The sequence below is a fragment of the Atheta coriaria genome, unplaced genomic scaffold, assembly GCF_025399875.1.
Source record: "Atheta coriaria isolate IRGN ID8LTWV9N9 unplaced genomic scaffold, Caltech_Dcor_3.1 hic_scaffold_16_pilon, whole genome shotgun sequence".
NCBI lineage: Eukaryota > Metazoa > Arthropoda > Insecta > Coleoptera > Staphylinidae > Dalotia > Dalotia coriaria.
The window spans coordinates 1,174,420-1,190,219 of NW_027045458.1; the positions used below are offsets into that span (position 1 = coordinate 1,174,420).

At 38.4% G+C, this 15,800-nt stretch overlaps 2 protein-coding genes and 1 non-coding gene across 3 annotated transcripts in view; 1 reads left to right on the forward strand and 2 right to left on the reverse strand.

The window, feature by feature from the left end:
• Positions 1-13,092, reverse strand: part of LOC135802165 (uncharacterized) — a 32,305-nt gene extending 19,213 nt beyond the window's left edge. The window contains exons 1-2 of the mRNA XM_065315696.1: positions 12,807-13,092; positions 3,842-3,899 (exon numbers count right to left, since the gene is read on the reverse strand). The gene's annotated coding sequence lies outside the window, so the exon portion shown is untranslated. The remainder of the gene's footprint in view (positions 1-3,841; positions 3,900-12,806) is intronic.
• TRNAK-CUU (transfer RNA lysine (anticodon CUU)) lies at positions 1,114-1,186 on the forward strand. The gene has a single exon. It is a non-coding gene; the product is annotated as a tRNA-Lys (tRNA).
• Positions 13,093-13,226: 134 nt separating the features above from the next.
• On the reverse strand, positions 13,227-15,695 carry LOC135802334 (probable helicase senataxin). The gene is made up of 6 exons (XM_065315897.1): positions 15,665-15,695; positions 15,437-15,612; positions 14,693-15,107; positions 14,433-14,610; positions 13,827-14,363; positions 13,227-13,774 (listed from the first exon to the last, which is right to left on the reverse strand). The coding sequence occupies exons 1-6, from the start codon at positions 15,693-15,695 to the stop codon at positions 13,546-13,548; spliced, it is 1,566 nt and encodes a 521-aa protein (XP_065171969.1). The 3' UTR covers positions 13,227-13,545.
• Between the last annotated feature and the right edge of the window lie 105 nt (positions 15,696-15,800).

Sequence of the window (15,800 nt, forward strand, 5' to 3'; positions counted from 1 at the left end):
GAGGCGGTTACCGCCCTCGAGATACTTTTCTATAAAACCATGCAAAATGTACGCAGATATATCTATTCCATTCAACTTATGTTTTATATTTGGTATAATTTATGTTTTTAGGTTAGAAATTTACATAAAATTTCGTTTTTTAGTTTTTTTTTTGTTTTTTATGTAGGTAAAACTTAATTAGTATGTAATTTGATGTGATAGTAAAGGTAATTAGGGTCTGTGTCCACTTTGTCCAAAACTAACCTTTCACAGATTTCGCACCAGCGAAGGAAAGTTAGTCCGATGTAGGACACGAGACGCCCGCCCCCGCTACTCGAGCCTCAATAAACCACATAATCCACACACGTGGCCTGGATGCAATCATCCTTTAAAACCCATGTCTGCGCGTGAAACACCCGCCTGGACGGGTTTGCATAATGCAACCACAGTGGTTTAATTGTATGCAACCCAACATACACACCACTTTGGTAGCTCCCAGTGTAAATATTTAGGGTGTGGCATTTACAGACGGGTGAGTGTGAAGTTGGGCACGAAAAAGTTTTAACAGGAAAATTGAAGTTCGACGCAAGTTATAATAAAGTGAAAAGTGGGAAAGTTCGGAGCCGGAAGACATTATCGCGCGAAGGGCATTCGAAGGGAGTTGACGCCTCGCTTATTATTCACTTCGCGAGTCACATATTCAAACGCGCGTGACACATGCCCTTCTTGGTGTTTGAGTGGTGGAGAGATGGAGGAGGAGGTGGTTTTGTAAGTGGCTGAGACCCGAAGCGATCAAAGTAACATTCAACATTCAATGCTTTCGGGGAAGTCGCGAGGGTTGAAATTTTTAATTAAATTAAAAGCTCATATCTGGAAAGTGTGTTTGTGTTGTCAAAGTTTTAAGGTTAAGACATCAATTTTATGAGATTTTTTGGTTATGTTTTGAAAGTTATTTACAAATTCAATTATTTGTTACTAACTATGAATCTAGGGACTTTTCTTGCAACTTAAATTAATATTTGTATATTTATTTATTCAAGTATTTAATAAAATTAATTGCGATAAATTTCTTTTACGTGTGTTTATGGCAGAATTCTAATCGGAACCAGATTACTAGGAGCCAGACTGTCATCGGCCCGGCTAGCTCAGTCGGTAGAGCATGAGACTCTTAATCTCAGGGTCGTGGGTTCGAGCCCCACGTTGGGCGCAACTTTTTCATTTTAATTTTTATAATTTACAACTATATTCATCATAAAATTCAAATAATTATTTTTAAAACTATTTTTTAATATAAATAATTACGTTTTAGTTTATAAATTTTAAACACGCGGTGAGTGTTGCCTAATTTTCAAATTTTAAACCTGAACGTGAAGCTAATTAATATTATTACACAAAAGGTGAAAGACATTCAGCTTGCGTGCACCCCGCACGCAGCGGCCCTTTTTAAACGCATCGATTATTCCGAAAGCCAGACGCCGACTTGCGCCATTAGCGCGCGCGAGCGCGAGCGACTCAGAGGCGGAGGCGGCGAGTATTTTTAGGAGATCCGATTCAGATACCCCGGCTGATAAGAAAAATCGGTCAATGCGGCCGCCGGCCGCAGCAACAAACCGGCCGGCTCGCATTCACATTCACCTACTTTCTTTTCTTTCCTCCGCTCCCCTTCGCACTGCTATGCGTGCGTATTCTCACCTATATACGAAGAAGCAGTGGCTTGCGAATGGTGAAAATGAATTCATGCATATCGTTAAGTGTTCGTGAGCGCGCGAAGAAAAGCGAAAACGAACGTTTTCGGGAATCCGAGTGGAAATATTAACATTTACCGAGCGAAAACCGACCGCATTTCAGCGTTAACATCAATACTTATTCTAACCTTGGTTTGGGTCTTCACCTAACCTAGAAGAATTAAGTGTGCAAAGTTTGTTTTTCTCAAGTGTCGCTTCGCATTTGTTATACATATTTTATTAATCTTTCGTGCGCCACGTGTTAGCCGTCGAGTTCCGCCACCCTCGGGGATAATTAGGTTTAACTACTTAATTATAGAGCATAACGGCCGTAAATTATAAACGCTACGATACGTCTCGGCTTCAAACTCGTAAAACCGCCGAAAATAAAATGCAAAAATGCAAAACATTCGCTATTAATTTTAATTCATGTATAAAAAATAATATTTTGTGAGTTACAACACGTATAACTCAAGAACGGCTGGACGGATTTTGATGGTCTATGATTTTTTGGATTTGTCTTGGCCTCAAATAGATGAATAACCATTAAAATATCATAAATTATAAGTTTAAAGGGTGTTAATTGAGAAATGAAAATTAGTATAGCGATTCAATCATAACTATGCCTAATTAATTGAATTCTAGATGGCGCTAATGTGCATAATAAACAACTCTTGTTTTTTTTAACTAAAATTTTGGTCTTAAACAAAAAAATTAAAAATTATTTCAATTTTTACTAAAAATTTTACCAAGAAAAATCTTGTAATATAATAAAAATATAAACAAGTTTGCGATTTTCCGCTCGAATGCATGTTTAAAATCTGTGCGACATCGTGACGTGTATTGTGACCAATTTGCGAGACATTTATCAATGTCTTGCGACAATGTGAAACTTACATCACACTCTCGCGCGAGGGAGACATGCGTGCGAAGAAAATGGAAACCAGAAAAAAGTGTTTAACTTTACATGCACCCTTCGAACTATGCGAAATAAACTATGTGTGTCTTTTTCGGCCCGTTCGGCGCCTGAATTTTTTTCTCCTGGCGAATTTGAGGCCTAACCGAGCGAACACATCAATCATTTTTATTTTTCGCGAGTTTTATGCTGAATAACCGCTACCCTCGAGATGTGGACGACACGAATGTTTACTTTTAAGACCATTAGAACCGGAAACATTAAAAACTCCAATCTGTCAAACTTGAAAAAGTTTTTTCTTCAAAAAAATTTAAAAGCTAGTTTAACATAGATGGCGCTGGTTTATAATTACAGTTATCTGTAATTAAGTACCAATTGACATTTATAGGTCGAACACGCCACTCTTAATCAGGATTAAATTACGAACTGAGTGATTTTTGTCATGTAATGAAATGTAATGTAATGTAATGCAATCTAGGCAAAGTGATTTAATTGATTAATACGCGCCGAGATTGAAATTCACAGCGAAGGATCGAATAAATATAATTTGTTTGTTTTGCCTCGGCGGCGGCGCGGCAGTGGCGGCGGCGACGCGCTTGCCAATTGCCGGCAGGACTCTTCCGCTCGCGGCGCCCGCACCGCACAACCAGAAATCCAGATATCCGTCCGGGCGCTGGGAATTAGATTAATGGAAGCACATCCCGATCTCGATACCCGATTCCCAGATTCCGCCTGTGCTTGCATCGGCAAAAAAAATTCACAGATTGCTTTTCTCGATTTCGCACTCCACGCGTCACACACACTCACAGCGCGATTTGGACACTGATTTTTGTGTTCAAGTGACGGTAATAAAAATATCAACATCGGGGATAAAAAGGGTAAAAATTGACCAAGATTTGAAGATTAAGTTATTTAAAGTCAAAATGTCTTTATCACGGCATTAAAGTAAATTTTAATTCTTTAATATTTGTTTTTTTATGTAATTTGGCAGAATATTTACTAAAAATATCAGAAAAAAATTGAAAATAAACTAATTATAAGAGAAAAATATTTTTTTGGGTTAGGTTATGATCGTTTGACATTTGACGTTTGACAGCTGATCTCAAATAAATTTTATTTGAGGTTATTTCTGACATAACCAAACAAAACTCCTTAATGAAGAGGTTATGAAGTTTTTCAGACAGATATTTCTCCATAAAATTAATAAAAATTTCCACATTACCTTAAATTACGTCCTGACAAATTGTCCCGTTTGCAAGTCTTGAAAATATCCTAATATCCTGCAACAAAGAAAACAAAACCTGTTAAAAACCCAAAGTTTAAAGTGAAAGTAAATATTTTAACCCCACTTTCACCGTGAACGTGAAAATATTTCGTGCTGAATACGATTAAAAATTCGCCGGCACGATATTCCTAAATTCTTAAAATAGTTCACCCAACTTGCTGTCATTGAACTTAACCTCACAAACACGAAAACAAACATATTTTACGCTGATTTTCAGATGGCTTAATCAGAAAATAATTCAATTAGCATGCTAACAAATTGTCGATTAGCCGTGATTACTTAAGTAGCTCGTTAAACCTGGCGCCGCCACCATAATAAAGCAGTTAGTCATTTGTTGCGCTATTGTTGTGTGAACAGTCAGGCATCCAGCATAACACTTGTTTGTTTTGTAAGGCCTTTTTATCGGCGATTACACTTGCGTGTTATTTATATAATTGAACTTGTGGAGTCGAGCGGCTTTGAAATTTTGCATGTTACGACACTAATAGACTAATAGCGGTAACATTTGTCGGGCGTGCGCGGCAATTGTTTTCGAAGCCTTTGTCATGCGGTAATTTCCAACCAACACAAACACACAAACAATTAGACATGTTTACTTGTATTTATGTTGTAGATATTTATTCATACGCTTAGAATATGTTTGCATGATGAATCCGTATGAGAGAAGATGGCGTAATGCCAACGTTATAAAACGGAAGTGATAAATGGCCGCCATTTTTAAATTTTAAAGTTTTAAACATCCATCAGACATAAAAACGAAATTTATTCTTCCGTTAATTCGGTATTAATTTTTGATCGCTGTGTGTGAAAGTTCAAGCGTCATTTCAAGACGTTTTCACCTTTCACCTCTTGCATGGCACGATCTTTACTGTTTTTTTGTGTCGTCGCCTTCTTGCGCTTGTGCAAAGTTGAATTCCGAGCCGAAAGGTAGCAATTTAAAATGTATTAACTCGTCGGCAGGCCGGCTCTGCTGACGTCCGCATGAACATTTGAACACACGTTGCTGCCACCACCGTCGAATCGTTACTTCTTCCGTTTTTCAGGAATAGGACCAAGTCGTTAACCGCCATCGTCAACTCTGAACACATACAAGTACCTATCGACCGCACACGGCCAAACTAAACATTTTAACAACTTTTTTTTCCTTTTCTAAAATAAATTAAACAAAGGTTACAATTGTCTCGATTAGAATCTATTTTGGTTTCGGTTTGATTTGATTCGAGATTGCGAGAAAATTACCACGCATCTGCCGCCGTTAAAGAAAAATTGGGCACCCAGCCTCAATTTATTGGAAAACTTCTGCTTCGATTTCGAGCAGCGCGTCGCCAAACAACACCGCCACCGAGGCTTGAAAATCACGGAGTTATTTCAAACGAAACAATGCCGCGAGGCCCTGCTTGCTGCAAAAATATACTGGTAGAAAACACATAAATTCAATAGCAATGCGCAACCAAGTGAAAGCCCGAACGAAGGAGTTAAAGTCACTCACCTCCTGGCGCATCTGTCGGGTCCACAAATGCCGCCAACACAGATTGTAAAATACCGGCTTAACCTGATTTCGGACAATCAAACAAACACATCGAGCATCACGCTGGTCGTGAAACGATGCAGGCGTTAAATATTTACGCGCGGAATGTACGATTTTATTGCCAAAATGTGTTTTCAAAACCGATTTACAGCTTTAAAAGAAACACTGTTCCTGCGTGTTTTTGTTTATTGAGTTGCCCGCGTAGTCAAATCAATAACCTAGTATATCACAAAATACTAACTCGTGGGGCTTTTGGAAGGCGTGATATTTAATGTGTATGCCTGACGGCTTATCATAATGTTAATCTGCGAAACGCACTTCATGCGATGCAATTTGTTCTATCGGAAATGGAAAAAATATAGGTACTGCAAACGTTAATGGCGTTACTGCCGCAAACACGTACCGCATGTAGTTTGCACGGTTCTGCTGAGTTTAATTTCTATTCGCAGTTGAAACGTACGGATAAAAATTGCGTAAATTTTTATGTAATGCGAATACGGAGACGTTTTATTTGCTCCGAGATACCGTTCTCCTGGGATAGTAAAACCACAAATAATATACAGGATGTTCTGCTTTTGCGTAGGCAAAAAAAAACAAAACAAAATAAAAACTTTAAAAAGTTACGAATATCATCTTGATATACTGGCTTATCACTAACACAATGGTTTGTTTGTATGGGAATACGTATACAAATGCTTAAAAATTAAAATCTATTGTTTGTACGTCTGACTTATTTCGAGTGTTTTTCTTGGGAAAAGGAATGGAAATATCAAGAGGTCAACATTGGCGTGGAAGTGCAAAAATGCGCAAATCTACTTGCCGCTGGTCTTCTCGACATTTTACAAAGCAAACATTTCAATTTAGTAGGGCGCAGAAAGCGCTGGCACTTTATTTTTATCGTTATTATACTTGTAAGTCATCCGGGGGCACGTAAAACGCATAAAAGTTAAATTTTACTTCAACCACACCCACACGCGCTCAGCAATTCGCGTATAACTAGATTATCACGCTTATCATTAAACAGATTTCCATCTTCGAGGTTATAAAGTACAAAAGCTACATTTCTAGACGATATTTTTACACTTTAACGAGGAAAACTACTTTTATAATTATTTATAGTAACAATTTAATTTTTTCCTGAATTTATTTCTTTGTATGAGTTGAGAAGTGTTACTAATGCACTTTAGCGCCCTCTCGTGTTCAATTATTTAACTATAACTATGATTGAATCTCTATACCAAGTTTCATCCCTTATTTAACACCCTTTAAGTAATATTTCTTTGATATTTCAATAGTTATTCTTCTTATCAAAACAAAAACCAATCCAATAAATCAAAAATCACCAAAATCTGTCCAGCCGTTCTTGAGTTATAAGCGCTGTAACTAACACAACTTTGCTTTATAGACTACCTACCTCGATATATAAATAACTAGTTTCTAATCAAAACTAGCATGACATCGATATTAAATTTAAATCAAAACTCATTCGTATCGAATATAAATTGCAAATTCATGTTTGCCGAACATTAAAATGACTTACCAGTAAAAACATTCAAGGTATAACCTTAAAACCTACAAGTTTGGCCGACTATATAATACGCCATGTTGAAATATGTTTACTTTCCGTACTATATGCTTTCCTTTCCCATAAACTATAGTATTTTTATTCGAAAATAATTTACGACTTTATTTTCCACATCTTGAGTGTTTAATTTATAACCGCAATTTTTGCTGGATTTGTAATGATTTCCGATGGTCTTGAATGAGCATGCGAATTGTGTCGACCGCGCCGGCCGACATTTTGTGCGTAAATATTTACGGCGAACGACGCGTGCCGCTGATTGAAGTTGCATGCAACCCGCACTACAGCCGATGATGTGCTGACAGCCCGCTTTGAATGTGTGTGCGCTTGTCATATTTCGATATCTATCATTTCGACACCGGGTACATTTCAATCAATGCGCAAAATTTAGATTTATTCGCGCGCATGTAACGAAAATGCCGCTTTGATCTCAGTGTAACATTTTAATGCGCGAGATAATAAATCCAAGCACTGCACCACATGTGTAATGGCTTTGTAGCGAAGTATGAAATTTTCTACGAAAATAAATTCAATGACACATACCGGCATATTTGCTTATGTTTACATATCGCGCTGTACCTAAATCACTTTGCTTCACTTCACTTACAGCCAGACAACAACAGCGCAAAAATCTCAACAAACTTTTATTATGCACACACGCGCATATATAAAATATTCGATATGGTTATGTGCGTGTTGTGATGTTTTTGGGTTGCCTACATCGCACACTCCAATTGATGTCTATCCAAGAGAGATCTCGCGACGGAAATCTGAGTAATGTTTCGTGTTATTTTTTCTCTCGACGAGATTCTTTCGATATTTTTCACTCGAATTGCCTCGGCACATTTCTTTATCTGCTTCATCTGCGCAGGGACGAGATGTTAACAGATTTCGGGACTTTGTGCGATTGCAAGCGGCGGTGATTTGTCAACTCGGACGAATTGGGGTTGGTCCGTGGTTCGTGCGGAAGCAAAGTTAACCGGCGACGATAAAACCAACGCTGAGTTCATCAAAACTTTTCGCAATCCCGGCAAACCAACTCAATAAATATTTTAGTGCTACTCAATTATGTCAATTACTATCGATTTCATAAAAACTGCAAGCGCGTTCTGCGCATGTATAGAATATGCTGTCAAAAGCAAGCTGTCAAATGAAAAGTTTTGAAAATTTAAGTAGTTGTTAGCTTTTTCAGGCTGCGTTTTATTTCCTCCGTCGCAAATTAAAATTTATCGTCGTTAAAGTCTTAAATATTTGGGCAGGACGCAATGGGACGTCCGTTCTTCGTCGACCGCTGCGCAAAAGAAGCAAAACGGCGCAACATCTCCGAAGCGCACTTCATAAATTTCCGCTCTCGGACGTTGGGCGCTGGGAAGCGGGGCCGAAGACTCGACAAAAGAAACAAAAGCGACGCGCAAAACACCGCGCACACGAGTGCGTCGCGAGAACGTTTCCTTGAAAAATACTTTCCTTCCGCTCCGAAACAACCCGCGCACAAACAAAACCTCGCCACCATTGAAAAACACAGCGCAGAGCTTAAAGTTAAACATAACCTACAAAAGTATGTATCAATTATATCATTGCTTTAGTATGTGTTGTAGTATTGTATTTTATCATTTGTTGTTAATGTGATGGAATATTTTTGAATAGATTCACATCTCGCATAATAAACGAGTGCATCAATTCGGTACCCGGGGAAAAACATGCGGCATGGAGCCAAGGTTACACGGAAGCGCTTGCCAAAAATAATTTCTTCTCTTTGTCTCGCGACGCCCGAATTTATAGCGCTCGCAGCGGGTCGCGGAACGCTAATAGATGGGGCCGGTTGGCGGCGTGTGACGAAACTGTGTCACGTTCACGGGTAAATAAACGATTGGATACCACCTTCACTGCTCACTGTTCGACTCTAATTAGCAACGTTTTCTAATTGTAGGCTACAATTTCCACATTGTACATACGTACATTTTGTTTGCCTGATCACCTAGGCAACCAACTAGACACGCCGCCATGTTATTGATACATGAACGTGATCGATTCGTTGATTTGCTTGCGGAAAACGAAGAAAACGAGCGCAAACAGCGCACCAAGTCCGGATTTTTGGCAAATGATACACGTCTTGGCATTGTGCTCGCACATTGTTCGCTTGTTTGCAGGTCTCGTTGGCGTTTTATTGCTGTGCGACACACGTTGCGCCAGTGAGTCTTATAAAATCCCCGAATTTATCTATGATCCGCCCGGAATTTCAACTATCGCATAATGGCTTAATTATAACGATGGGACAAATTAGATTCTACCGCTGCGATTGCTGCAAGTGTGCAAAATGCGCTAATTTGCGCTCTTCGCGCGCATTAATTGGATTTGCGCGCACGTAAAACTATTCAACTATTCACGGATAACACGTTTCTGCATACTTTTGACTTGGAGGTAGAGGTAGTTGGTATAATGCGCCAAAGTTTGTTAGTTTTTGAAAACGCGTTAACTTGATTTTCACGCTGACAAACTTGCGTGTTTTCTTATTAGCCGGCGTGATGGACGGTGGAAAAGACGTGAAGTTTTGAGCAAATTCGATGTGAGATAATGAGAATTTGTTGGAGTGTTTTCGTACTTTAGTAGCGTCGCGAATCGATGTTTTACGTGCTATAAATTACTGTAATTGAGCGTAATATCCTTGGAGAATCTGAAATTTCGCGCAAAGCGTTTGATTTTCGCTGAAATTAAATTTACTTGCGCAAAATTAATGCAACAGCTGCTAACATGATTATTTTCGATGAGAAAAATACGAAATACAAAAATAAAAATTTTTAGATGGAAAGAAAAACATGTTTGTGTTTGGAACTGCTTCACAGGATAATTTCAAATCATAAAATATTAATGAAACTTTCATTTGAAACGAAAAAATAAAATATTTTGAGGTTATATTTAAATTAGCGTCCAATAGGGTCATCTCCGACGTTTCTAATATAATTACATAAACCTAACCTCAAATTTAACCTTTACCTTGCCATAACCTCAATTATTAAACTCAAATAAATTTTGAAAAGTAGTTATTACAAATAACACTCATTTCTATAGTTAAATTTAATACCATAACCTCAATTTTAGTTTTTTATATAAGAAGTAGCATTTTAAACACTTAATAAACAATAGTATCCTATTTACTGCTACTCAAAACATGAGCCAGCGTGGCATTTCACCATGTGCGAATTTTATTCGGCGTGAAATCGACGCGGCTTTTACTGCGCGCTGCGTTCGGTTCACGCATTATTGTCGCGTTTATGCGCCGCGCCTGGTAATTAGCAGCGACATTAAAGCGCGCACTCTTTATTGCGCTTGACACATCGTAAGTCGCGGTACGCTCGTGTCACAATACGACAAGCGTGGCAGCCTTCTAGTGCGTGGGTGGGCGCGCGGAAAATTAAGTGTTTTTCGAATTACACGCGTAAATCCGCAAATACGCAAATTCAAAATGGCACCGGTTTCAATTTAATTAAATTTTACTTTATCATTGCGTAATTTTTGTCTAAAATGTTTGGAATTTTGTTTTTTACGTTGATTTTATCATTAAACTAAGTTTATTTTCATAAATTTCCGTGAAAAATTGACCAAAATTAAAAAAAAAATCTCAAAATCCAATTTTTTAAAATCATTTACTTAAAAAACTAAACTTCACATTTAAAAGATGTTTCTATGTGTAAATCACTGGCGCCTCCACCAAATTTTAAAAACTCAATCTAAAAATATCTCCACTCTGGAATTTATACAATTACCATCTGTTTAATACGATTGTAGAACGCAGTGCAATAGATAACAATGACGTCATGAGTATTGTGTGGCATTGTACGCGTCACCAGCAGGAAAGGCCGTTCGTTGCTGGGCCGGTGCGCGCACTTTAAAAATTCTATTAATAATCATCATCAATTCCATCATCAATTCGGCGCGCCGTGAGCTATTCGCCATTCGCGAAAATGTATCGACGCTTTTGTTGGGCTGGCGCTGTATTTTTAGCACCTACTTTTCATTTTCATTCGGATTATTTTATTACGGCCGCGGCGCGCGCGCGAGACAATCCGTTTAAGTGGCCTTCTCGCGTTGTTCGAATACTAAAACTATTCGCGCAGCAGGAAAACATTGCGAATACATACATAGATTACCTCTATAAATATCAAAACTTAAATTGAAAATGTAAACATTCCGATTAAAAGCTCGATTTTATTATTTTCGATTCGTTTTTTAAAGTTTTAATTAAAATGCGAGTGTACGCACGTGGTGCAGTGTTATGAGAGAGTTGTTTGAGGCGTGTTGCTGGATGATGATGGCGAGTGCATGCGGCATTATTAAAATAATTGAAATTTACGAGCGGACCGCGTGTCTCGTGCGGCATCGTGCGTGAGGGCGATTAGAAAAACCTGCCGCCTTTTTCTTTCCTTCGCGTAATAAATTCGTTTAAATCGATATTTCGCAGTCGGAACGTAACGCACTCAGGAATATGGTACGTGTTTACAATATGGCTGCGAGTTGTTCTTTAGCATGCCCGAAAAGAAAAATACTTGTGGTCTAACCACACAAAGTAAGCGTACAATTGAATAAACGAATAATTATCTTGTCAATGTTATTAAAAGAACATTTTTTATGTCAGCGAACAATTATAATAATTAATATGGTGGTAATTCCTTATATTTTTGGTGTTTTCTGAGGATTAAGTTTGGTATTTTTTATATTTGGAATATTTATACGTATAAAAAGATATTTTGTATGTGTGTAACGTATTAACACAAAAACGAATGAACCGATTTGAATCAAATTTTCAGATAATCTTCAGAATAGTTTAATGGGTGATATTGGGAAGTGTGGAAGCAAAAATATAACTAGAAGTGACTTAAATAAGCGATGAAAGTTTGTATGGAGAATATATCGTAGTTATTGTTATAAAAATTGAACTTAGATGGTGCTAAGAGTCATATTTGCATAAAATTCAGTTTGAAAATTATTTATATACTTATGCCATAATTTTGGTCACCGTCTTTCTTCATTAGGCAAATATTCAAGCGCAAAACCGAGATAGATTACTAATAATTCATAAAAAAGTGTTTTTTAATTATTTGCTAGGTCAGCAACCACGTATGCAGCCCCTAAACTTCAATTCATAGTAAAATATACAAAAAATTAATATTTTAGAAGTTAAATAAAAGTAAATTAGTAATTATTATAGGCTTTTTTTGGTTTTATTAAATTGTAAACATTCATGTTTAATTAATTACCGAATTTAATTCGAAATATTCAAACTTTTTTGGTATATTTTACGCTGAACAAAGCAAATAATACTGTAAACATGCTTTTGAAATTATTGATGTGAATTTACCCGAACCAAAATACAACAATAATATTATTTGCCTTGTGATAATTGTAACAGCTGCACCTTTGCCAGTCAGCTGACAGTTCAATAACCAATCGAAAGTAAATATTTATTAAACACTTGCGCATCGCACCATACTATCTATCATAATGCGCACCTCTCTCCGCGCTCGCACTTTTTCTCAGCCGAAAACACGCGTTAATGTTTCAACAATACCATTATTACCATTCGAATGGCAATGAAAAGCCAACTGTTTTCAAACATACCCGTACGCGGTTTTCCTATGCGTGACATAAACGAAACATATTGTGCGCTCAAAACAATCGCCGAATATTATACAAATAAATACATAATTATAATTAGCAAACAATTGCAGCGACGGCGCGCAAACAAAGGTGAAACATGAAGTATGAAGCATTCGCGTGGTTGGTGCAAATATTACCTATTTATTATGTAGGCGTAGCTGAGCGCCCTGTCCTCCTCCCCGATGGGGGTGGCGTCGCGTGGCCGCTGCACCTCTGGTGGCGGCGCTTTAAATCCGGCCGTGCGCTGGTGCACCCCAAAGTTACACACGCGAAATTATTATTAGTTTCAATATGCACCGTGGTTTTTTGTCTGTTTGTTAATCGAACAATAGTGCGGCGCGCATCGCGTGAGTGCAAGGTGTGCGTGCGCTTGGCGATGATTCGCACGCGCCGTTGCCCTGCGGACTGGGACTGCCGGTTTGCTGCTGCCGTCGCCGATACGCCTCGCGCTTGTTATCGGAGGGGCGGTCGGCTCGTCCTGCTATACACACCGCCATCTACAGTCGCACCAGCCAGTTACCTCACATTTGTGTGGATGTACAATGTGTTGCCTATGATTATGACAAAAGTAGAATTTATTTCAATTATAGAAAAACAAAGAAACTATACGCCTAGAACAATTTAATCACGTGGTTTGTTCACTAGGCTGAGATACAGTCTCAAGTCATAAATATAAAAATGAATTTCAACGCCACAGACTTCAAATCTGCACATAAATATCAAAAATAACGAAACAAGTAAAGATATCAATCACTGGCCAGAGGTTGCTCACTGATACAGTGCACAAGTATTAACTATCCCAGTGTTTATCGAAAGAGACAATATTGAAACGAATTGGGATCGAAGTATTGCGGTAAACGCACATACATTTCTCTATCAATGGCGTCCTTTTTCAAGCTGCGTATGAGAGCCGCTTTCGAATAGAATGGGCGATCCGAACACGTAGAGACAACTGCGCGCGCGCGTCAGCGCCACGTTTAAACGCTGCGCATCGTTGACGAAGCTGTTCGCCATCCTTAAAACCAACGACAACAGAATAATATCCTGTTCTTGTCCTTGAAAACCGTCAATAGTGTTGACCAACACTTTCATACGCCTGTTCAAACTAATAAAAATCATATAAAATCGTTGAAAACACATAAAATCATAAAACTTACTTTAAAGTTTCCAATTGCTTCTGTAATTCGATGCGCTGCTCATTGTATGGTGTTATAATACCGATGGTAAGTTGACTTTCTAGTTTAAGCCTACTTATGGTTAATAAAATCATCAGAATTGCTTCGATTTCTTTTAAATTCACATAAGTTTTTGTCTTATTGCCTTCGTTCACTTCAAAAACTAAATACGGCGCGAGAGTTTTTATGTCTTCGCGGCACGGCTGCGGATGTGTAATAAGTTTATCGCAGTAAAACTGTCGATTTGGGAAAGAACAAATCTCTTCGCGCATGCGATACTGCGTGTCCAGCAAATGTAAAGCATTGTGAGATGGAGCATCGCGTAGTACTTTCTGTAACCGGACAAATAACGAACGCGAGAAAAGATATTCTTTCGGAACAAGAGTTTGATGTGGAGGTAATTGGCGTGTATCGCCAACCAGGATAAATTTGTTAACATCCTGCGTCAAGGGAAGCAGTGTATCCGGTTCGGTAGCCTGCGTGGCTTCGTCAATGATACAGCATTTAAATTTAAGCTGTCTGCAAACAAAAAACATACAAATAAAAATTAAATGCTTTGAATAGCATTGTAAAGTAATGTTTTCTTACAGTTTGCGGCTCGGAAACGCGTAGGAACTGCCAATCGTACTGCAAATCAATGTCGCCTTCTCAAATACCAAATTGCGAACCTGTGCCTCTTCTCTATGATACTGTTGAAGGTAATGATTCCTGACAAAATTAGCATACTCCCTTTCTTTCTTCTCTAAAGTCTGGATTTGAACCCCAGCTAAAACACAAATAAAGTAGTTAGTATAAGTGCAACGTTGGTTGCATACAAATAAACACTCACTTTTTAATCTTCATAGCACGTAACGCGAAAACTTCCTCTTCCAGAACGCGATAACTGTGCATCAAATGAGGCGCTTGCTGAAACAACATACTACGCAAATGACGCGCAACGTGATTGTCAACGTGGTAATCTGCCAAATCAGCGGCAGATTGCGGGTTACGCCCCATGCGAATAATCCGCACACGATCCTTTAATGGCTTCGGGAAATCTTTGCGCAACATCACAATACGCCGAACGAGATTCTCAACAGCGGCGTTGGATTGCGCAAGCAATAATATTGCAATACCTTTATCCAAATTCTTTAGGAAATTTAATGTTATATTGACAACAAGATCTGATTTTCCAGTGCCTGGCGGGCCTTGAACCATGAAAAACCTCGAGTTGCTCGACAATGTACAGAATCTCATTGCGTGCATCGCAACTTCCTCCTGCTTCTGATTCATTCGCAGAAAATGATGCAGTTTATTAGTACGGGAAAGTCTGGTGGCCAAATATTGGCCCGGGTCCGGTAGAGAGAATCTGTTGTGCAATAACGCCTACTTTTGAATAATAAAGCGAGTTTCCTTTGGTTAATGAATTGATCCGGAAATCTGAAGAAATAAATAGTTTGCACCCTGGATGTTGGTGGTTCGACGCGTTAAAATAGAGAACATGTGTTTATGCCATGAGATGATTTGCATTGTTGTTTTAATATAGCTGTTGATAAATATTTTACCAAATAACTAGATTTGTATTTAGGTTAGGTTAAATATGTTATACTCACGATCGATATGTGTTCAGTCTGGCCCAGTTTCAGTGCGTTCGCGTCCAACCACGACACCGGTAACAAAATAGTTTTCACTGTTTGCCATAGCGTTTTGTTCTGACCATGCCAAGGAATGAAATTAGCAGGTAGGCAATCGCATAACTTGTCGCCCACCTGTTTTTCACCAATATAGTCTGAAAACAAAGTATCACAAGATCAACATTAATGGTTAAGCAACAAACTTACAAAACAAATGGATTTCAGTATAGTCCCTCATGTCGATCGATTTTCAGGACTTAACGCAACCCAAGTGAGATCCACGATTAACCCGATCCCCAACGAGACAAAGCGCTAAAATGGCGTCGAGTTGTATTCATTGTTT